This window comes from Hippocampus guttulatus, chromosome 7 (assembly GCF_054856545.1).
Source record: "Hippocampus guttulatus isolate MCC_2025c chromosome 7, RoL_Hgut_1.0, whole genome shotgun sequence".
Lineage (NCBI taxonomy): Eukaryota > Metazoa > Chordata > Actinopteri > Syngnathiformes > Syngnathidae > Hippocampus > Hippocampus guttulatus.
In genome coordinates this window covers 15531286-15555421 of record NC_141267.1, presented here as the reverse complement: position 1 = coordinate 15555421, position 24136 = coordinate 15531286, and the positions used below count along the sequence as shown (strand labels likewise).

Sequence of the window (24136 nt, the reverse complement as noted above, 5' to 3'; positions counted from 1 at the left end):
CATTTACTTTAAAGAATTCCCCAGCACTTGTATTGCATCTCATCAGATTGTGCTGGTAACCCTAATAAAGAGTCTATTGAGTGTATAAAAATACAGGTAAGATGATTTTTAAAAAGCTGGGGAAGACAAAGGGGGCAGATGACAAATAAGTTAAAATGCCACAGCTGAGCCTGCCCACTGAGGCCTGCAGGGTGACATTTGTGTTCATGTGATCTATAGCACCCTCACTTAATCTTGTTAGTTGCCCATATCTGCCATCTGGTGTTAAAGCTCTCTATATTTTACGACCTCCATATCCAACACCAAAGAAAACGCGGAAGTGTATGAACTGAAAAGCCACTGAATAAAATGCTGACACCTGTGTGATTGATCCTTATATGAAACCAGCCCAAACCCCCCCCCCCAAAATAAATTGCTCCATGTCCCCACATGACACAAACATGTGGCTCAGTAAACCGTATGCAGGTGGCAAGATTATGTTCCGCAAGAAGAGAGGATCAACTGCAATAACGATCAAGCTTTTCAAAAAAGAGAGAGTGACTCACAACATGAAGTCCTGCTCCCAGCACGGCTGACTGCCGCGCACGGCGATGGTGGTGCTCTTGACATTCTGCACCTTTAGGGTCACGTAAGTGTTGAATTTTTCTGCAGGATGAGCAACAATGTTACAGATAAATATCTGAAATTCATACAATTGCGGCAAACCGGCTGAGGTACTGTGAGGAAAAATCTTACCTTGAGGTCCATCGAGCTTGGCTTTTTTCACTGCAAAGACACAAAAACAAAAATCAAACAGTGCGCATGTGCAAATAGTAAATATTGTCTTGCTAGCTAATGGCATATCAGTTACAATCATAATACAAATCAAAGATTGTGCCCGTTTGGTTACCTTATTAGGCGAGTAAAACTTTAGCTACACCTTTTAGTACAATACGCCAAGGTTTAATACTACGACAAACTATCTATTGTTAACGTTACACCGCTCTTAAATTCTGGTAAGGGAAGATGGCCCACGTGTGGAACGTGTGTGGGTTGCATCAGGAAGAGCATCCGGCATAGAAACTGCGCCAAACATATCATGCATGTGACTTAATGTGACGAACCCTGACAGTGGCAAGTTGCTTCTTCTTCTTCTACTTCACTGAGCAGTGAAACACCTGCACATCTCTACAACTCTGCATAGCTCGCTTAAGGCTTGACCCAAATGCTGGGTGGAAAAACTGAAAGGCAGAACCCTTTGTCGACTTATGAACACACTCCAGAGCATTCTCCACGCAAATAACCTCTGCTGGCATGAGACGCTTTAAAACCACAGTGAAGTCAAAGGCCCATTCATTATTCATTCCATCCAATAGCGTCCTGGCGTTTAGAAGTAAGGCATTAATATTCACAGGGCTGACTTTTTATCCCTGCTGCTTGCCTTGTTTCATGCCTTGATGCTTCATTGACATTCAAGACGAGGTTTTGTGTTCCATTACGCCGTGTCCAAGCAAACAAGCAGCATTGTCATGATAGGATGCCTGAGCTTCAATCTCTGCAAATTCACATGAAATGTGTTTTTCTTTTGAACTGATTACATAAACTGTGATCGAACGAATACGCTCTCATTATAACCTTCATCCTGCCAGGCATGATTTTATTTATTTATTTTTAAACCAATCCATTCATTTTCCACCAAACTTGCAACAGAGCAAACGAACAATGCTGAATGCTAGTCAAGCACCCTGACATTTGTAAGTGTCCAATATTGATGATGACAGCTGAATCCACTCAAGACAGAAAGACAAATGACCAACTCTAGCTTCCTCACGGCTGCGATCTCCATTTTCATCACGGGCTTCTTCTACACTTTCCTCTTGTCTTCGACCCACGCTCTGGTTCCAATTGAAAAAGAGGGTCATCGCTGCTAACAGGTCGCTACAACAACAGAGTGCAACCATATTACCTCACTACCCCGAATGCATTGCCACATAAACAACAAGGGTGACATATGGGAAAATAAAGTTTTGACAAAATGCTGGAAATTCTTTTTGAGACAAAAAAAAATCATATGAAGCAAATATCATTACAGTCGAGGTTCTTTTTAACTTTTGAGTTTGAAAACAGAAAGATGGCTTTTTTTCTCTTTTTTTACTTTGGAGGAGCAGCATGCACGCTTTCACCGTCGCCCCTCTTGACTCCTTCATCAGAGGGATAACTGATGGGCATTATTATCTCAAGGGCCTTCTGGGGTGACACTACTAATTTAAGAGGCCAGTTTGTCTACACTGATGTTGATGCTGCTGTGCTGTCACCGCCTGGGAAAATGACTCACAATGAGCTTCTTTGTCTTGATATATTGAGGCTGGTTGCCAACAGCAGATGCCCGACTCTCATCTTAATGCCGCAGCAGATGAGTGAATTGATTTAACTGGACGGTTCGAGAATGTATCCACTGTATTATAATGTTATGTTTTTTTTTTTTTGCTTTGTTCTGTCATGTACTGCATCAACTTGTATGTATTTTTATGTAGAGTATCCATTGACAAGTCAGGTAGACATCTGCACCTTTATGAAAAGTTACCACTGTATTTTGTATGGTCTGATGACTCAGTTGAGGTTGTCCAGATTTTCAGATGTGGAATTTTATGTATACTGTATTTTCCGCACTAAAAGGCGCACCTAAAAGCCTTCCATTTTCTTAAAAGCTCACAAGTGCGCCTTAAAATCCGATGCTCCTTGTGTGTGGTCATTACGTTAATATTTCGACCCCAAAATGGCTCCTTGCTCGAGACATGCTGACAACGCAGAGTTCAAACTTAAGGCGATCGGTTACGCAGTTGAACACGGAAATAGAGCGGCGGCAAGAGAGTTCAACGTTAATGAGTCAATGTTATAACTTGCTGTTGGCTAAGTGAACTGTGTCGCTGCTTTATTAAATAAGTTTTACTGACATCTGATCGTTACTTCTGTTGGCGTTTCCTTGAGCGTAGCTCCATCTAGTGGATGCATTGTAGATTGTCTTATAATGCGATGCGCCCAATGTATGAAAAAAATTACAAAATAGGCCATTCATTGAAGCTCATAATCCAGTGTGCCTTTTAGTGTGGAAAATACGGTATTTAAAAATTATTTCTACGTCTTACCAGGTTGCTTTGTAAAAAGTACAGAGATCCACTGTGAGCTTAAGTTGTAAATAAAAACACAGATTGAAACTGCACTCATTTTTGTCAAGAAATTCCAGATTGCTTGTATTATTTGAAACAAGATTTGCAATTAGATCATCTATAAATGTGAATATTTTTCAAATGTACTTGAATGAACCCGAAAAAAAAGTGGATTGCATGATTTATAGCTTCTTTGTCCACAAATATACTGGTCTGGCTCAGTTGCAGATAAAATTGTGAACTTGGCCCCTGAACTAAAATGACACTCCAGCCGCTAAATTGTCCACAGGCGTGAATGTGAGCGAGTAGTTGCTCCCATATGTCAGCCTTGTGATTGACAGGTAATCAATTCAGGGTGAGATTGGCACCGGCCCCCATGCGATGCTGCAAGATGACACGGCAAGGATGAAAAGCAAAGCCTTTTCAAGAAACGCCAGACGCCATCATGCTGTCTTGCGACTAATTACAGTTCATGACATTTCGTGGGAATTTCTACTAAATTATGATGAGAACAAGTTCATTTGCAGCCGAGGCGGTCACACGCCCTTGGCGGACGTAGCGTATATTCCCTGGAAGCTCCTTGCGTGCGTGCCTTCCCTTGAAACAGCCGCTAAATGGCAGATGCATCTCGGGCTGCACCCTTGTCAACACTCCTCCTCAAATGCTGCTTCCTCCCAAGGAGCCAGTCCTTCCTTCACCCTCCTCCTCACCCTCTCCTACGAGCTCCCGCTGCCATGTGGTGAGCGCGCACGTGTGCACCCTTCCTCTGCCTTTCTCTCATGCTCCATTAATCTCTGTGTGTGAGCTGGCACAGCGGGCTGCATCCCCAACTCTAAAAATAACCACTTCAGCGTGACAGGGTTGAGAGGGGGGGGGGGAAGGCGGATGGAGGGTAGGAGTGGGATTTGGGGGAGGGATGGTGAGAGTGGGGTGGTGGAGGGGGGGGGGAAGTTAGCACTCGCAGCTTGAAGGCATATCGGACTAAAGCAGCACTACTGGGGAAGCAGAGAAGGGATGAGTGCAAAATTCAGCAGAAATTGCTGATTCCGTTGCAAGATCTCATTTTCTCCCCCCAAAAAATGAAGAAATCCAGGGTAATGAATGCAATCACATGTGGGGCAACTCAAGCAGTGCATACCCGGTATTTCCTGAGATGGTCCACTTAAGATGCTACATCCTGTTCTGTAAAATCGACAGTGCAATGGAGGTGGACAGCCGTAACGTATTCCACTTACTAGCTACTAAAAGCTTCTCTCACCTTGACTTATTATTGCTTTTATGTAAAGCACTCTTACAAAACTCTCAGCAAAATGTACACTATACAGAGGTTGAGAAGTGCAAAGTATATCCGCCCCTCGCCCACAGCATTCCTGAAAAATCGAATAATTAGGCCTTCCTTGAACCTCCTTGACTAACTTGACTTCGATGACTACTAAACATTTATATTGGTCATTGCAATCAAATTACATTATGGGGCTATTTTTTCCCCTCATAGAAATGTGGACATATGCGGAGTCTTTTTGATGTCCATGTAGGTTAGTAATAATGTAGCATCATGTAGTCCACATCAAAATGTGCTTATTCGGCTATTGTGACAACACAATCCATCGTATCAAAGTCAAGTTGATATGTCACATTTCTGTCTACAATGTTTATAGCGCCTGAAGTCGACCGAAATAAAACTCAATTTAGCTTAACCTCGGGCCAACAACAGAGCATCATGATGAGAATCCAGGAGTACTGAGAGACCGAACGGGTTGCCATGCCAACACGAAGGACATAAAGGCACCAGGCTGAATCTCGAACCTGACATCCGTGCAATGCGCAGCTCACGAGTGGAAAAGATGGAAGAGTTTCATAAAGGTTGAGCTTCTTCATACCTCCTAGGAGGCTTCAGAGAAATGAAGATAACGGTGTGTCGGAGGTGCAAGACATCCAAAACAGGCTGGATAGGGGTCTTGAGGAATGGACTTGGGCACCCTTGGTTTTGGTTAGTAAACTGTTAACTATCCATCGGTGTAACTCTGAGTGTGAACGTTTGCTTGTCTATATGTGTCTTGCGATTGAACGAATATAAAAATAATAGTAAAATGAGGTTCGCATAAAGTATGCATTTAACATTTATTGAGTGATTGATTAGGTGTGATTGTGAACGCAAATGGTTGTTGTTTATATGTGCCCTGTGATTGGCTGGCAACCAGTTCAGGGTGTACCGCACCTACTGCCCGAAGACAGCTGGGAAAGGAGCCAGCGTGGTGGCAACCCTTGTGAGGATAAGCGGAAGCGGATTTGAAAACGGATGGATGGATGGATGAGTGATTGATCATTTTAAAACTACAAAGCAATAAAAAAATTTATTCTACATTTGGGCGTTTTTTTTAAACCTCATCTGCTATACAAATGAGTCGGGCAGTCGTCGTTTTCTAAAAATCAAATGTGGCCCTTGAGAGCCTAAAGGTTTGCTCACTCCTGCTATTGAATGCTCGCAGAGCTGAGGTCTCACCTGGTATGTCGACATCATGTATGAAGACCATTTGAACTCCCGAGTTTTTGTTTGACTTTTGAGCACGATCTTTCTGTGAAGTGGACCACTTATGGTTGAAACCAGGACACTCAGACCATAAAAGCATTCACTTCCAGTATGTGCCTGGACTGATGCGAGAGTGGGTTACATCTTGTTTTAGAGCATTTGATACCAACTCCATAAATCAATGTTGGTAGCGCTACCATAATTGCAGTGAAATCTATTCCAGTCTTTTTGTTGGAACTGATGTTTCAACACACATGACTAACATGAGAACATTAGAACGCTGTGACAAATGTCTTGAAAAAAAAAAGTCTTACCTCCAACACACAGCAAGGACATCTCTCGAAAGGGCTTTTTGGGTCAATTCCCGGCGTCTTGGCTGCTTTCCCAGTGACCGTAAAACGCCGCCTTCGAAGCGGCGAGAGAGAGGAGACACGTCCGCCTAGCAGCAGCAGCACCTCCACCACCACTACCGCAGCCCGACGGGTGTCACGATGCAACACATGAGTGGGAATTTCTTCCCTCTTAGCCTGACGGTGGGCACAGAGGTCCACCCGTCGTTAATTCAAAAGCTAAAGAAGACGAGATATCTGTGCGCTGAAATGGTCTTCTCTTTGCCCGTCTCAGCTCTCAGCCATCTTTGTCGGGCTTTCAGAACCAGCGCTGAGCCCACAGCTCCTTGTCTCCGAAGTGACGTCACAGCAGCGTGGCGGGAGAAGGACGTCAAATTCTGAGCACCGCCCTCAGATATTTTTTTAGCACGTGACCATTTAGCCTGCTTGTCACTGACACGAATCAGAAAACAGAAAGGGGAATTATTTTTATTCACCTATTTAAATTTTTAATAAATTGTAAAATATTAACAGGTGCTTATTTAAATTGAAACAACGAAGGAATAAGTTCAGAGGGTAAAATTTCAAGATTTATATACAGTATATATATATATATATATATATATATATATATATCATACACACACACACACACACACACAATTTTGATCATTGGTTGATTGAGATCAGGGGTCTCTAAGTACAAACGGCTCTCTTTTTGGACATATCCAGACATTCACAATTGACACGGCTGGTGTTTGGCTTTCTGAAAAGTATTTTCCCATGTGTTTTATAACTCCATATAAATACATAAGTTTCAAATTTTATAGTGTATTTTTTATTGTATTACAATTTATTGAGAAGCACGTGGAGCTGTTACTGAAGAATTAAACAAAGAGAAAAAAAGGAAACTCATTTTCATTAAAACCACAAAAAGACAAATATTCACGGGACTTGAGTGTAGCCCAACACTGCCTTCTGCTGGAAACCCTTATTAAATTCTGACCCACAGTGGGAGCGTCATGGGGGAGAGATCCCAGGATAATCAAAAAGGGAGGACCGTGGGGTGTGGGGTCAGTTTTGGACTGATGTCCCAAAAAGGGAGACCACTGGCAAAATTAGGGAACACCAAAATCTCTGGGAATCCCTGTGTTAAACTGACCGAAATGGCACCTCTCCATATAATACAACTCTATTTTTGTGGTACTATACCTGCACAATAATCTAATGACATACAAGAGCTAATTATAGACAATTTGTACTAGTTGTACTAGTATTTTGTTTACAGTATTTAAATTAGGGTCATAATATTCGAAACTCAGTGACAGTCCAACAGTATCTCTACTATAACCACAATAACAAACATTGTCATAGTTATTACCTCTTAAAAATTCAGCTTTATTTTTGTGAAGAATTTTAAAATGCAGTCATTTTAATATAATTCATGTGTTGGATCTCAATAGAAAGTGGAAAGTGCTCAGTGAGTGTGTGACGATAATAAAGATGGCAGAGACAAGCTTGTCTACCTTATATTGGAAATATTTTCAGCACAGTTTCAAACAGCATTTTGGTCAAAATACAAATAAAGTTCACACCAAATAAAAGTTGATATGACAAGATTTCATGATCAAGCACAAAAGCATAATCGGATTCATTTGTAGTTATTCTAAGTAACACTGCACACAGATGATCCCAGCCACCGATGCCACATGGCATTACTTGTAAACTCCTCATTTTTGACAAAGTAAACAGAGAGTACGCTTTACAAAATAGTTTCTGCACACTTTTAACAAAGTCACACATTTGTGCTGAAGTCGGAGTGGCTGCACACTTCGACCGACGTGTTCATGGCACTGACCTTTCCATCCCCCGAGAAGTCCGCACCCATCGGCCCAGATGGCGTAGATTGCAGACGACAACACCTTGCCTGAAATTCCACGGGTGCAGGAATGACGTGGGGAGGTGGGAGGGGTTGTGCAGTTGTCCTACAACTTCTCACTTGAAAACATAAAATACGTATTTGGAGAACACATCACATTTAGTGTTGGCGCCATATGAACATTTTACTTTTGGAGTGTTTTGATAGTCTAAATAGCTCGAGCTCCAACCAGACAAGCGGTTGGAAAAAGACAAAGGCTTCTTGCGCGGAGTGCTTCAGAGTATGTGGTTTTTGTGTTTGTGTCTGTGACAGAAAGTCAGAAATAAGCAATCTACCTGTCCAGGTGAGAGAGGATATCGCAAAGCTGCGTAAACAAGGCCCGGTGCTTGTGAGGGTTCCCTTCGAGCGCGCCGCTGAGACGACTGAGATACGAATCCAGGTTTCCGAGGGTTGCCGTCTCGCCTGTGCCTGTTTTAAGACATGGATGGAAAAACTCCTGTGAATTGAAATCAGCAACATTTCGCATGCTTCCTTTGCAATGCTTTTCCTGGCTTTAATTACACTGGTGGTATGTGAAAGAATCACTGAATTAAATATTCAAACTGTGCAAAACGTTACAGTGGATTCAACTGTAGTAGTACTTAGTACTGGTCATTTGTATTTACCTTTGAAATATAATACACCATCTTTTAGAACTGTTTAGAAGAGTTTCATGCTTGGGAAGAGTCAAATATGTTTTGTATTTATAAACAGCTCCAGAGTATCAATCGTGCAACGATGCATAATGTATCAGTTAATTTTCGGCTACGTTATAAAATGTACTAAACAAAAGCCGAGGTTGATCTCTTGTCCCATATTCATCTTGTGATATCAAACTCATGTGTATGTTTTCAGTCAACAGCCAAAATAAGGAAGTGGCTTCACAGTTCCAATACTTTTGGAGTGCTGTCTGCGTCAAAGAAGTACAGTAAATGAGGCGATGCAGTGAGTGCTAACCTGGCAGCGGCACAGCAGACAGACTATTGACCAGCGTGTGTTTAATGGCCAGCAAGTGCTGATGAAGAGCCTGCGTGCGCTTCTCGTCCTGGCTCAGCTCCGCCTCCAGGCGCTCTTTGGCGTTGTACATGTCTTTGATGTGCCTTTGCAGCACCGCGTTCTGCTCCTCGAACTCCACGTTGGCCTTGCGAAGTCGACGCAACTCCGCCTCTCGAGCTGAGGTCCGATTGAGAAAACAGACGATCATGCAATTGAAATGAATAGTCCATCTAAACTTCCATGTGGATTTGTAATAGTTTAAAAAAATACAGAGGCTGGATTTAATAAGAATATCCAGCGCCATGCGTTTTTCCCTCTTTAATGGTGCTATGACCCAGATGCGAATTGTGGACAATTGTGAATTGTGAAAAAGTGGACAATACTGGACTGGTCACCACTCATGGGTGGGGCCCATGTAAACCACGACAACTACAGACACTCCTGAAAAAAAAAAAGTTTTACTTGTTATTTACCTTTGTTCTGATCGAGGAACTCCTCTGTGAAGATCGGGATGTCAAACCTGCTTGGGAGCTCGGATGTCTGTTGGGGGGGGTTAAACTACTTAGCCACCTCATGATCACAAACATCATGCTAATCGTTACTTGGAACAGAGGGTCCAAAAATAATTTGGGGTGAGCCATATGCTGTCTCACCAAGTCAAATGTATTATTACCATATTTTCCACACTAAAAGGCGCACTGGATTATGAGGCGCACCTTCAATGAATGGAGCTATTTTGTCATTTTTTCTTCATATATTGGACGCACCGCACTACAAGATGCAATCTACAATGCATCCACGAGATGGAGCCACGTTCAAGGAAATGCCAACAGAACACTGCACTACACTACACCCTGATTCATATAGCGACGATTAGATGTCAGTAGTATGTGTTCAACTGCCAAACCGATCGCCTTAAGTTTGAACTCTGCGTTGTCAGCATGTCTCTAGCAAGGAGCCATTTTGGGGTTGACATATTACCGTAATGACCATACACAAGGCGCATTGGATATTAAGGCGCATTGCGAGCTTTTAAGAAAATGGAAGGCTTTTTAGGTGCACCTTTTAGTGCGGAAAATACGGTATTGTCTAATATCATGCAGCAGCTTGTTCAGGTGAATTTCCATTCTGATCAAAAAGTTTGTATACTTGAGTGAAACCGTTGTGGTTGTAGGTTTCAGTTCTGTTGAACTACACTGAATCACAGTAATAAACAAGTCAATGTTTATATGTCGCTGTTTTGACCCGCTCATAAATGTGTCTCAGTGTGCTTCAGTGCAATTGGATTACGCATAGCTAAATAAAGCGAGTCTCTGGGCGTGTGAAGGGAGTGGCACACACCTTTGGCAAGCCTGAACTGGCACTGATGATTACAGATGGATTGTCCTCTGAAAGAGAAATCCTGTATGAGTACAAGTGCACAAAACACAGGGAATGTGGTGCTTTGCATGGCGCATGCAACATTGACAACTTGGTAGCCACCTTTCTTAATCCTCTTGTCTTGTATCTTAGTGCTAGTGATCTGATATGCCTCCGTCTGATGATATTCCTTCAGTTCCTGGGCATACTGCATCTTGTCCCGCTCCGCCTCGTCCAGATAACGCTGCAAATTCACACTCAAGATGACTCCCACACATTAAAGAAGACATGTGCCATTTTCCCACAAACTAAGAGTTCCCCAGGAGTCTTTATAAAATGTGAATGACGCAGGACGGGGGCGACGGACCTGTTTGTGCAACTGGATTGTGGTGGGAGTGGCTGTGGTATGTAAATTCTAAACACCTGTCGCAGCCTTGTGCATGCGAGGTGACAGCACATGAAGTTGTTTCTAGCCTTTATAGAGTGGCCCCACACAAAACAACCTATGGCCGTACAATCCTCTCCAAAAGTTTCAGAACGGCAGGGTCAGACATTCAGACTTTGGTCTGACCGTAAATGTCAGCGTTGGCTTGCTTAAAACAATGGGTCTCTCTCTTCTGTCTCCTCAGTCTCCTTTTTTCAGTGGGTAAAATGCATTGTTAATTAAATAATGCTCGTTGCAGTATTTTACATTGACATTGCCCTTCCAATACTTTTGGAGGAGACTTTATGGACACATGCAAGTGAATTGTCACCATCTCACATGCACAATAAATGTCAACGGTGAAAGAAGACTTTTTTCCCCCAAGTAAACTAAGCGTGACATTTACAGCCAGACCAAAATCTGAATGTCTTAAAAGGCACATTTTCTGACATGAGCAGTTTACAAAAGAGTGAGTTGGTAGTGTAATTCCACACTCAATGGGTGGGCAGGCCCACCGGAGACCCAAATATGTGTCACTCAGCAAGTCAATATCCTCTTTAAGGGGCTTTGGATTGATTGAAATTACCTGTTTGTCATTTGGCGCTAATCGTGTCCATTCTGCTCCGAGCCTCTTGGTGATTTCCGGGAAAGGGAGGTCAGGATACCGGGCGCGCATCACTTCCCGCCGCTCATTCAAAAAGCGGACGTACCCGGTAACCGGCGCTTTGGGACCATTGGGAAGCACTTTTTTCCTTTTCTTGCCCTTGGGCCAACCTCTCTTCTTAGGCTGCGGTCAAAGTAAGCAACATGAAGGTAGTAGTAGACACAAGCAACTTCGCTTTACTCATTAATATACTGCAAATCTGATAGGATGACTAAAACAATACTGGTCAACACATTTTTAAATCAGAGACGCAAGCAAACGTTTCTAGATTTTTTTTTTTGCGCTGATGTTTGATGACAATGAACATCATAACCCTGATATTTTCGGTTCGCCAGATGAGGAATAGATTCCATGCTCTTTGAAATGTTTTTGGAATCGAAAATTGTATATCTCAAGCTTAGAAAAGTATACAAAAAAAGTATACAACAAATAGACTGTTTTTGACACAAGTTTCTGCTGCTGCAGTTTTTTTTTTGTCCTGGTGCCAGGTCATTTTCATTGTTTGGTGATAAACCCATGCGGTCTGGCCTTACCATTGTATGCATGGCACAATTAAAAAATATTAATTCCATGTCATTGTCAATGGTCGATAAACACTTTACTTTTAAATACAATGCCCAAGAATATACATATATGTAAAGTCAATATTATGCATAGTAACTTATGTTTACTGTTATTAATTGGACAATATGCATACATAGCATGCTTCAATATTATTAAACTATTGTTGACGTTGCAGAAATAGTACTGAAGCATTAGTAGACTCCATTTATTACATTCAAAATACCAACGTTAAACATCTTAATCAAGTTTTTGTTGTTGCTTACATTAAAGATGTACTAATGTACTAGTTAACGCAGCGCCTTGAGAAATGCTCAGGCTCAATTCACACCATACGAACTGTTTTTTTCTCAATTTAATTGATTTATATCTATGAACTTTAATTGTTTTGCATGTAAATATTTGCTGTAATTATTACTTTACGACTGCCTAAGCATAGGCTGATGATGGACAACGGCGCGTTTGGATTTAAATTCGGTCGTCGCCGTTGGAACGGAACTACATCGTAACCGAGGACCCCCTATAAATGCACGCTGGCATCTCCTTGAACCTAGAACGAACTAATTTTAATTACATTATTGCACATTGGAAAAAGTAAAATAACAGCGGCCAGCAAGTCAACGTTGGAGGTCCAGTTTATTAAAACAAAGCGCCCACCTCATCTTGAGGCTGTTCTGTGGATTGTGAGGCTCTTGGCTGCTGCGGAGCATCATTCTGCTCCTGTTTGACGCCACCCATGATCTCTGTCAGTCCTGTTGAAGTGTAAACGAAGCAAATCCAGTCAGAATTACGCCGCGTTCCGTCAGAGTGGTAACAGTAGACCAACTTGAATAAAATCAAAGTGACAACGTCCCCCGCATGGACGCCGCTTCTTCGTTGCTAAACAGCTTGCTAGCATCCAGTGTGGCTAATTGTGAGACAATATACAGGGGAAAAAAAATACGGGGTGGGCGGGAAGAACGACTACAAAAACAAGAAGACAGAAAATTGTATTCTAATAAAAGAACTTACAAGAAATATGCCGTTGAATAATTCTTTTATAATTATTACTCCGTTTAAATAATTTTTACTCCGTTCACGGGGGGAAAAAAAACTAAAACAGGAAGACTAGCCAAGCTGGCACGCGATTGGTTTATTTCTTTCATTCTGATTGGTTGATAGTCACTCCTCATTGGTAAGTATGATCACCGTGCATTTTCAATGTATTACGTTGCTTAAAACGGAATTTCTCGGAAGAAGTCAAACATGGGAGTTACGACTTGACGAATACATCGAGTCGTAAGATATACAGTAGTACAAACATATCTGTCCCCATTAAGTAAATAATCGTTTCTTACATGAAGACGTATCGGTCAAGATCAATAAATAAGATCAGACCTGGTTTTCCCTATTTAGGAGCAGGATTCAAAATGGCGTCGATCGCGAGTGAATGTGTACATCTAAGTAGATCTATCAGGCATAAATTTAGAAGCGAAGAGCTTTTAGAGTCACGTCAATTTTAACTTTGCTTATGACATCTATACTAGGCCTATATCAATGTTAAGGAACAATGTTCATGTTGGAAAGATGAAGTTGTTTTTCTTTTTTTTCAGTTTAAGCATGAAACCAGCAGTTTCCGCTCAAATGTGACAAACTGCTTTCAGCACAATATAACAGAAATAAAACATTAAAGCAAACACAGACTGCCACCTAGTTAGATTGCGCGATTGTATTAATGTACAATTTGCTAACATGTATCAGGAGAAACATGAATACAGATGGGCAATAACATTGATTTTTTGCAACTATTGTATCATAGGACAGGATGTGACAATGTGATTGAGAGTTGAAAAAGAAAAACACATCAGATGGGTTTTATTTCCTTTTATTCGTTTACAATTTTTGTTAGGTTTATCATTTAAATTGTCAATCCTTTTGGCAAACCTTGGTGCTCACTGTGTTCTGTACAGTCCGGTCCCACAGTGCAGATTACAAGTGTGGGGAGGAATGAGGCAATAAGCAAATAGTGGTCCAAGCTTTTACAATTTGTCCAGGTAGTTGTCCAAGGCCGGGACACCTTCTTTGAGACCCTTGCGTTTACGCGTTTCAGTGACCACAACACCAGGCTTGGAAGCAGGTTCCAATGGGTTTCCTGGGAGGATCTGCCAATGGTCAAAGACGCACTGGGGGAAGGCCTGACCACCGGTGTTGGAACGAAGGTCAGCTGTAAAACCTGAAAACGGAACCATGATGGATTAATAAGGACATTGCCAAAAGGTGCCTTAAAAGCAGTTACTGGGTGGAGTTTTGGCTGCTTTGCTGGAACCCTTACCAAAGGACTCCATGACAGGCAGGTAGGCCTTGATGACAAACATGGGTGTACCCAGAACTCTGGCCTCCTCGAACACGTGACCACGCCTCTTGGTCAACACCCCATAGATTCCACCCATCGCAACTTCGGGACACTACACAGAGAGGAAAGCAACACACGGAGTTGTAGTTCTACTTTATTCCAGATATCAGATTTAATATTGCCAATGGTACCAAGTATAAATTCAAGACTGACCTGGATTTCCACCAAATAGACAGGCTCCATCAGTCTAGGCTCAGCTGTGAGCTCGCAGGCGTACAGAACTCTGCGAGTGGTGGGCATAATCTGGCCACCACCGCGGTGGATAGCATCTGTATGCAGGGTGACATCATGGATATCAAAGCGAACCGCACGCATGTTCTCTTCACAGAGGACACCCTTAAGACAAAAATTAAAATCAGGACCAATTCATGTTTTGCTTTCCACTACGTCAACAAACTGTGTCCCATACCTCCTTGACAGCCCACTGGAAGCCAGCGACAACGCTGTCCTTTATCTCATTGAGGTACTGCACACCCTTGGTCACATCCACCAGCAGGTTAGGGCCAGTTCCGTCAGGTCCAAAGCACCAGATCTTCTTGCAATCTGTGGCTTCCCAGTCGTACTTGTCTGCAAGGTAGCGAGCACGGGCCTTCATCTCCTGACGAGCGGTGACTTCTCCCTTCTCAATGTCCTCGGCCAAACCGTCCTCTAAAGGCCGCGCCCTCATGAACAGACGGTTGTGCTTGTTTGGGGACTTGGATAGACATGTGACCGAGGACTCTGCGCTGACGGTCTCCCTGTAGGACACTACGGGCTCAGATTTCTAGAAAGAAAGACACCAGTTTGGGAATTTGAAGACAGTCAGAAATGCAGCAGCTCATCTGTAAGCATTTGGAGGTTTGAAACCGGAGGGAGTGCCAATGTTAAGCCCTGCTGCAGCCAAGTTGTTCGAAATTAATTGTCTGGTTCCTGGCTACTGTCGGGGTGCCATTGAACAAAGCACCTGGCGCGCAACACAACACGTACAGCATACTAATTTGAATTTCCCCCGAATTAATTTTTTTAAATAAATAAAACTCACCTTGAGTGGGATGCAAGCATGGTCCTCCTCAAGATCTTTGAGGCAGATCTCCAGATGGAGCTCCCCAGCACCCGCAACAATGTGCTCTCCAGACTCCTCAATGATGCACTGCACCATGGGATCAGACTTGGACAGACGCTTTAAGCCCTCCACCAGCTTGGGGAGATCAGCCGGATTTTTGGCTTCCACGGCGACTCTCACCACCGGGCTGACGCTGAACTTCATCACTTTCATGTTGTGTGCCTGCTCAAAGGTGGTAATGGTTCCAGTCTTGACCAGGAACTGATCCACACCGACCAGACCCACAATGTTGCCACAGGGTACGTCTTCAATGGGCTCCGTGTAGCGACCCATCATCAGAATGGTCCTGGAGAGGAAGGAGGGGAACAATTTAATGTTTGAACAACACTCACCCAACAAAATTCAGGTCAGGTGTGGAAACAGACCTCTGGATCGGTTTCAAGTAGAGATCCTCTTTCTTTCCAGGCGTGTAGTTGGGCCCCATGATACGTACTTTAAGACCGGTAGAAACGGTTCCAGAGAAGACACGGCCAAAGGCATAGAAGCGTCCCTTGTCGCTGGTGGGTACCATCTTAGAGATGTACATCATCAGAGGAGCCTTTGAGTCACAATTCTTGATACCTGAAAGAAAGGATCAGTCGGACAATCCAAGGGAGAGGAAAAAATGTGGCCGTTACATTAAACAATGGGACTTTTCATCATACCCATGGCAGCTTCATCTTCATCGGGTCCTTCGTAAAGCAGCTCGCAACGGTACTTCTGGGCAGTGACGGGGGATGGCAGGTGGATGGCGATCATCTGAAGGAGGGCCTCTCCAGCTGGCAGCCAGCGACGCATCACGGCCTTCAGCAGGGGCTTGCCTTCTTTATCCTTGTCTTCAGTATCCAACTTGATATCCAGCTTCTCGATCAGCTTGCTAGTCTCCTCCTTCTTGAAGTTCATGATGGCATCAAATATCTGGGGAAGGATAGAGGACATTTGTCAAATCCGAACATTGCAACCAAAGAAACTTTAAACACACTCAACAACTATGTGACCTACTCAGACACAAGCCAATCATCAGAACTGTGAATCAGGTCAAAGTGAAGAATGTAAATGAAGTCATCACTTGCAGGTATTAGCGCCAACATGGAGTTTGATCTCAGTAACTGCAAGATTAATCTTTACCTTGAAGATGGGATCAAGGATAAGATGAACAAAGCTGCGAGGGATCCTCTTTCCGTCAGCTGTAGCTGGTGACTTGGAAAATTTTCCAGTTGCTGGGTCAAAATACCTACAAACATAAAGCACGCCATTCAGTCCATAAAAACCTTTTACCGCTTTCAATGTCCGTCAGGACAAGGAACACCTGCTGGATTTGCAGTTTGCCCAATTGCAATCATGGTCATAGAAAGGACCAGTTAAGATGCATGAGCTGAACGTTGCACCGAGTGGAAAAAATATCCTACAATTCAACCAAAACTCTGGCACCCACAGCTTGGTTTGTAGCCACCAGTAACAATCATAAATCAATTAGTCCTGTGTACAAAGCCCGCCTCTTCTAGGAATCAATGTCTTCCCTTCCAATCAGAAATCCCAGAATGATCACTAAAACAACGTGAAAGACTTTGTTAAAGGTCTTTAAAAGGAACTCCGACTGTAATGCCGTTTGCTCTCTCTGATTTATTTGGTTTTTGAAACATTACTATACGATAAATTTTCTAAAATAATTTCCAGTTTAATTTTGTAGAAACTATCAGGATAAACACCGGCATTTTTTTTTTGCATGTGCCATGCATTCAGTGTGGTTTCTACCCTTTGCCAAACAAAGCAAAACAAATGCAAACTACTACTAGCTAGCATCAGTGGGAAGGGGGACAAAATGCCACACTGTACAGCTTTGGGATGTCATTTTCAAATCAAACCAGAATAAAGGAAGTGAGGTCAGCCTCCAAAGCTTTCCTAAAATTAAAACAAACAAAAAACAATTTAAAGAGGAATTCAACTCAAAAATGTTCTCTGCGACCCAACTAGTCGAACACTGTATTCCGATTAATATTGCATACATCAAGTCGCGAAAATCCACCAATTTATACATCTCAGTGGGTGGCCATTTTGCCATCGACTGAAAATGACATCACAGCTGCTCAGGTAATGACCAATTGGGGCTCAGTTTTTGAATGTGACATGACCGAATCAAAAAAAGGTGAGGTGTGATTGGTCGTTCCCCGAGCAACTGTGATGATGTATTCAATTGACAACAAATTGACATCAAATTTTTGTTGCTTAACTCATATTCCCCGAATGCATTATTAATCAGTATGTTACTGGGGGAGCAATGAAAGTGTTGTAAAGAACATTTTTGACTTGCTTTCCCCGCTAAGGAAAGAGGGGGATGGGGGGGCCCATCTGCCCAAAAGACCCACGGCTGTTGCCCTTGTCTTATGAGAGAGCACACTGGTGTGTCTGGCTATGAATGATGGGTAAAACCAACGGCAGTGCCTTCCATATTTCCTCACATGGAGCTTAAATACCCACGAGTGACAAATTATAACTGCGAAAACATGAAAAACAGAAGGTGTTGGACACATACCTGGACCATGCTTCTTTAGTAGCTGCAGCTATATACAAACTCTCACACGGCAAATTTTCAGAGGAGGAAACTAACAATGCTAAATGCCAGTGAAGCAGCCTGACATTTGCAAGTGTTCAACACCTACCACTTCATTCTCATCAACAAGCAGCGACCACAAATACACAACTGAAAACAGCCACCTCAAGTTTCCTCACGTCATGACAACGCCTCTTCTTGGCAATACAGTAGGACAATTTGTTATTGTCTGCCGCACCCGCATTCTCCCAACTCCAACACTAGCAAATGTGCTTGAGGAGCAGAAGCTTTGAGATTCCAAGGCCAACAGCAGCCGACAAAGTGCCAAGGATTTCACATTTCTGTCAAGAGCAAAGTGCCAAAATCCGCCCCCCTGAGCGCTGTGCAAACCTGGTCCCCAATGGGAAACATCTCACTGGTGAGAGTTGCTTGCCATCAAAGCATTCTCCACCAAGTACCAATTTCTGCCTTTCATGGAGATCAAACACACTACATTTTGTCACCCGTGGCGACTCAACACCCGTATCACCATAAAGTTCACTACCTACAAATTTATCAGGAATCACATTATTACTCCCTCTTAACGTAAACGTAGTGACCTCCTATGACAGGTGCTCTTACATGACAGGTGCTCTTACCTGTCACCCCACAGCTTCTTCATCATGTCTTCCACCTTCTTGGAGTGCTCAGCAGGTGTCATCTCTGTTTTGCCCTTGGCAGCAAACTTGGCTGCATACATCTCAGCAAACTGCTTGAGAGTGAATGCCCAGCCGTGGAGGCCAGAGCCAAAGCCAACGGTGCCGATGACTGGATCAACCTGGAAACAAACAAATAAAAACATCAATATTTACGAAACATTTGCGGAGCTTTCTAGGTGAAATGCCCATTTTTAAAGAAAGAGTGTTAAATTGGATTGCTTTGAGGTAGAGCGGTATAAAAATGGAAAACTCAACTGTGCTTTTCCCCATTTGCACTCATGAGCAAAAAAACAACAACAACAAAAAAACTGTTTAAAAACAAAATATATAAAATAAAAACCCCACACCTGGATACTGCCCATGGGTCCATCCTCTTCACCATAAGTGGAAATGATGACATTGACGTTCTCGACGATACGCTGGAAAGTGCTGTACAGGTCATCGGGGTCAAGCTGCAGCTCCAACAAGGCACGGTCCATTTTGTTCATCATCAGGACAGGCTTGATGCGCTCACAGATAGCCTGACGGAGCACCGTTTCCGTTTGGACGCACACGCCTTGTAAAGAGGGACAACAATAAATGGCGTTAAATATTTTTGCACATTACCACACGGACAGTAATGGGGATGCATCACTGCAGACGCAGTCGCTTCCGCATCTTGTTCAATTTACCAGAAACGCAGTCGACGACGACCAGGGCCCCATCAGTGACACGCAGAGCAGCCGTCACTTCAGAGGAGAAGTCGACGTGTCCGGGAGAATCGATGAGGTTGATCAAAAAGCCGGAGCCATCCTTGGACTGCTTGATGAATGCCAGGTCATTCTCAGTCAACTCGTAGAACATGGAGATGGCTCTATAATAATAGGGACGCAATTTGAAACCGAGCAATACAAAAACCCAGTGTGCAGTTCGTGCAATCAATTTTTCCCCCCTGAAAAACATCTCCAGAGTCAAATAAGAATCATCTTTGATATGACAAGAAAAATCTTCAAAACTACAACACGGTGATGAGCAAAAGGACTATTTCTGTGACTTTTGTGTGTGTGATAAACACACAGAGGAAAATGTAAAGTGAAATAATTGCGCGACGTAGGACCCAATGCAGTTTTATGGTGGTAACAGTTCAACAGATTCATCGTTTTCAAAATTCAAACCCGCAAGACACCCAGAATCATGGAACAGGATCAGATCGAGCACAACGCTGGCAGTCCAATATGTCTCATACACAACTTAAACTGCATTTTTAGAAGCTGCACTTCTGGACCGAAAGAACAATGAAACAAACACTTACGTGGACTTGATGGTAATGCAACGTTCCTGTTCGTCCTTCCGCGTGTCGGTGAAACGGGTCTCCCCAGCACGGGCCGAGGCGATGATACCAGCCTTCGACACGAGGGAGTCCGTCAGGGTGGACTTGCCGTGATCGACGTGCGCGATCACGGACATGTTACGGATGTTGGCCTTCTTGTCCATGATGGCACGGATCTGGTCGATTGTAAAGTTCACCTGCAGGGACAAAAACAGATTAGGACGTGGATGTGAAACAACTCAAATATTTGCAGTTTACAGCTGAGGCAGAAGTCCTCACACTGTAGTTAAGAATGGATACTTAACTGTCAAAATAAAAACGGATAAAATCCTGACTCAACATATGTACTTAAGAAAAACGGTACTGAAATGTACTTCAACAGCAAAAAAAATTTACAATGATACGTCCCACAAGTATTTTCCCTCACAAGCAGATATAGTGCTTATATTCAGATAAAAAAAATCACATCACATGTCATGTGAAGAGATGGCGTTGGCTCAACTTAATCCTCTCAAAACATTGTGTCCCATCGCATTGCAAACATCGCGAATCATATAATGCAAAAACAAAGCAAACGATGATTGAGAAAACCCACAAATCAAATGGTACGGTTACATGTTTGAATTCCAGAAGGCGGTGGTTTCTGCTTGGCTCAATACACAGGAATTATTAATCTACCTCACAACAAACTTTCAATTCTCTTTCATATGAATTGAGAACATAACTTTAAGAGTCCTGTCATTCTTGCTCTCCAGTTCACATTTCTGTGTCACTGCCATCCCGTTATCTCGGCCGTACAAGATCCCAAGACTTCAATCAGAGATACCTTGCCTCCGTGTATGTTTAAGGTCATGTTGTCAAAACACAGGAAGAAGGAGAAAGTAGCGCTGTCTACAATCAAATGTAGGGAGTACGAATAAAACTACGATAAAGACACTCGAGCGGTGATAAATTACGCTCATTGTGTTAAAAACTTGAATGATTTTCTTCAACTTACCCAATTCCATCAATATAGAACAGAAGAGGCTTACCAAGGTATAATATGGCATTCTCCAGTCATTTTGAAATACTGTAGTGCACATTAAGCCACCTCACCAGCAGAGGGGAGGAAAAAATGCTCTGACGCATAATTTTCGAGTCAGGGCGTTGTGAATCCGCGATCACAAGTCGTCAAATGTGCATTTTCTCAAGAAGATACTTTGGCCTCACATGCCTTAGTTTTCAACTCGAAACAAGGGGCGTTTGACGCAAACATCTGACACCCAGTATCAAATGTCGGTATACCGGCCACGTGTACAGACTTTGACACAATGCTACGCGTTAGCATTAGCAAGTCAGCTCAACGACGTATCCTACGGGACGGTGACAAAAGGCCCGAGGATTCCCGAACCACAGCGGCCACAACAGCAGCCATTTCGGCCGACGTGAATGTCTACGGGACACGACAGCCGGAGGTCGATTGAAGTCAGCTTGGCGTTTCTGACTACCATCAGCTGTCTGAGCCGTTTATGGCAGTGCACACAAAGAATCCACGTATACCGGTAAACCAGTCAACCACCGCTCCAATTACAGGCCTCGGCGACAAAACGGTAACACAACCGGGAAGCACAACGCTTTTCGCATTCAACGGGTTATCAAATCAGACGGGCACGTTTTCCCGAAACTGCTTGGCCTTCAAAGGGGTGAATTACAACAAGATGGTTGCCAGTTTTCATCGGTGAATGATCGACGCCCAATACCGCTGGCACGCAAATTAATGTCCTCTCAGCGCGGTAATATTAACGGTGAGAACACCTCGCCGTCTTACGTATTCCGCAATAACTTACAAAAACGAATTCAACTCACCATTTTGGCGGATGGTTTTGGATTCGCTCGGTGGAGAAAACGCCGACAGCAAATATTACACTGCCCACCACACGAGGGCCTAGGCAGGGAAGAGAACGCTGACGTCAGACGAACTGTATATATACCGCGTACGTCAAGTTGATGGCGTCATCACGCCCTGGCGCAGCCGCACCGAGGTTCTGTTCAGTTCAGCTCGTAATGAATCATTTTGTCCAGTAGATGGAGTTGCGGCATAATATGGGACAACCTTTTCAGTGAATGATAGTTATGGAGACAAACCGAGCACACTATGGTGTATTAATTCTACACGAGTAAGAATAATCCATCTATTAATTTTCTATATTGGTCACATTAAGTTCGTAGGAATAATAAAATAGTACATAGGGATTTAGTTTTTGTTCCAGTAGGTTATTCAATTTCTCATCTGAATCTGTCCAAATACAAAACTTATTCATGACAAATAATGCAGTGTAACATAGTATAGATTTAAAAAAAAAAAAAAACGTTTACACAATATGCATTGCCATTGACGGCGTGAATGTGAGTGCCAAGTCTACTGGTTTGGAGTGGACAAACAGGAATGAATTATTAAAAGGAATAAAAAATGCCCTGATTTGATGTCCCTGCACCAGATATGCTTGTCCATAGCCTTGTGCATGCAGAGTAAATGCTAATGTCAGGCAACGTAGCCTGAGTAATTAACAATGAATTGGAATGACATGATATCCAAGGGATACGACTTTTCCAAGCTGTGGCCTGTGGGTAAATTATACACAATGGCATATTCGTACATATCCTCTATGAGGGTCAATTTGAAAAGAAAAATAAAGATGAAAAAATAACAATATTAAGAGGAACAAATTATAATATACTACAATTTAGAAGTTGCCATGTTTTTTCTCTCTCAACAACTTCTGGTATCACAGGAATCAAGTTGTAATATTACAAGTCAAAAGTATGGGACAAAAGTTGTCATCTTACAATAATACTTTGGAGCATTACATATTTTAAGAATACCATAATGAGGACAAAAAGGATGGGATATTTTTCAAATACAATTCTCAGTTTTCCGTCAATTTTCCAAGACTTACCTCTCAATTAAAAATAAGGAAGAAAATAAAATGGAAAAATAACAATTCAACTATCAAGTCATAAAATGACACATTGCATCTGTCTGATGTGATTCAGCAACACGTCATGCAGGCTGGTTAATTTTGTTGTTTCTGTTTCCTCTCTGACTCACTCTATTGACTTTATTGAACCTTGCAGTTGTTCACAAATGTCACCTACTCACATCAACGATCATCATAACTTACATCTCAGTAATTAGTCACGCGTGTCCATGAGGAGCTACTTCATTAGGAGCCCTTTGCATGAGCCAGTGAGACATTTTGACCAATCCAAACACTCTACAAAATGGGACGACTAATTCACACATTTTGCATTACGGACAAATGGGGGCAGATGAGGCACATGAGGTTGAAAAAAGTGTGTTAATTGCCTTTAAAATTCAACAAAGGATATTCATGCCTGTCTAAAAAAGTTATTTAAAAATATATACATACATTTTTTTTTTAAATTGCATCTCCAAGTGATGGATTTTTTTTCCAAAATATTGACTCAGTGTTTTGGTGGAAATTTATATTTTCACCTTCGATACTGCCCGTATTTTTGTCTATGACATGTTTGACCCTGCTGTGACCTTCAAGTTGTAATGTATCTGGAGCTCTTCAGCCCAAAAAATTAAGATCAACATTGTGTTGATTTGTAAGTGTGAGAAATTGTCAAAGAAACCCACAAATAGATATTTCTGTATTTTGTCTCCCCTCGGATAACGAAGGCTTCTGCTACATTCTTGTACCGATACTCACATTTCCTTCAGCACAACATCCCCTGAAGTAACACGCCCCGCACTCAAGCATCTTGCTTTTTTTGGGGGGGGGTGAGGGGGTGGTTCTCGGCAATGCTCCTGCAGCTTTTAAGACGTGCCTTGTCAGTGCCGGAAGGGGTTTTGGGTGTCATTCTACTGTGTGTTTACTGACAGTCAAACTGCAACATCCATTACATTCCACTGACGCAGTTTTTTTGAAAGGTTCGCCTCTTTGGAGACGCTCCCAAGTGGCGTTTCTGCTCCATCTTTGTCTCTGCATTTGTGCCTAGTTTTACACTTACGCTGCACCTTCTGAGGAAAAAAAAAGCTATGAACAGATTATGTTTTGTGAAAAACTAGGCCTGGCAGCAACGTCTCCATTGAAAATAATGTCAGGTGAATTCAATTTGTTTGAACCATCTGCTCACAGACAGTGTTTAAAACACAATTTTAGCTATCTTAA

General features: G+C 42.7%; 3 protein-coding genes across 5 annotated transcripts in view; all 3 read right to left on the bottom strand.

The window, feature by feature from the left end:
* Positions 1-6338, bottom strand: part of unc13a (unc-13 homolog A (C. elegans)) — a 45497-nt gene extending 39159 nt beyond the window's left edge. Inside the window, exons 1-3 of the mRNA XM_086116360.1 lie at positions 5991-6338; positions 736-765; positions 546-645 (exon numbers count right to left, since the gene is read on the bottom strand). Coding sequence (XP_085972486.1) covers positions 546-645; positions 736-765; positions 5991-6012 — 152 coding nt within the window. The 5' untranslated portion in view covers positions 6013-6338. The remainder of the gene's footprint in view (positions 1-545; positions 646-735; positions 766-5990) is intronic.
* Positions 6339-7518: 1180 nt separating this feature from the next.
* hmg20b (high mobility group 20B) lies at positions 7519-13043 on the bottom strand. Of its 3 annotated transcripts, XM_086116694.1 has the most exons (9): positions 12939-13043; positions 12585-12679; positions 11289-11489; positions 10402-10522; positions 10261-10307; positions 9393-9459; positions 8881-9096; positions 8220-8352; positions 7519-8003 (listed from the first exon to the last, which is right to left on the bottom strand). In XM_086116694.1, exons 2-9 carry the CDS (start codon positions 12663-12665, stop codon positions 7991-7993), a joined length of 879 nt encoding a protein of 292 aa, XP_085972820.1. In that variant the 5' UTR covers positions 12666-12679; positions 12939-13043; the 3' UTR covers positions 7519-7990. The 3 variants fall into 3 exon arrangements, with proteins under 3 accessions (XP_085972820.1, XP_085972819.1, XP_085972821.1); XM_086116693.1 differs by lacking the exon at positions 12939-13043 and having other exon boundaries at positions 12585-12920; XM_086116695.1 differs by lacking the exons at positions 7519-8003; positions 12939-13043 and having other exon boundaries at positions 8216-8352; positions 12585-12922.
* A 732-nt stretch (positions 13044-13775) lies between these two features.
* LOC147202567 (elongation factor 2b-like) lies at positions 13776-21929 on the bottom strand. The gene is made up of 13 exons (XM_086115342.1): positions 21804-21929; positions 19941-20155; positions 19321-19502; positions 18997-19205; positions 18590-18768; positions 16529-16634; positions 16066-16318; positions 15787-15982; positions 15341-15707; positions 14729-15082; positions 14473-14655; positions 14239-14371; positions 13776-14139 (listed from the first exon to the last, which is right to left on the bottom strand). Exons 1-13 carry the CDS (start codon positions 21804-21806, stop codon positions 13946-13948), a joined length of 2574 nt encoding a protein of 857 aa, XP_085971468.1. The 5' UTR covers positions 21807-21929; the 3' UTR covers positions 13776-13945.
* Between the last annotated feature and the right edge of the window lie 2207 nt (positions 21930-24136).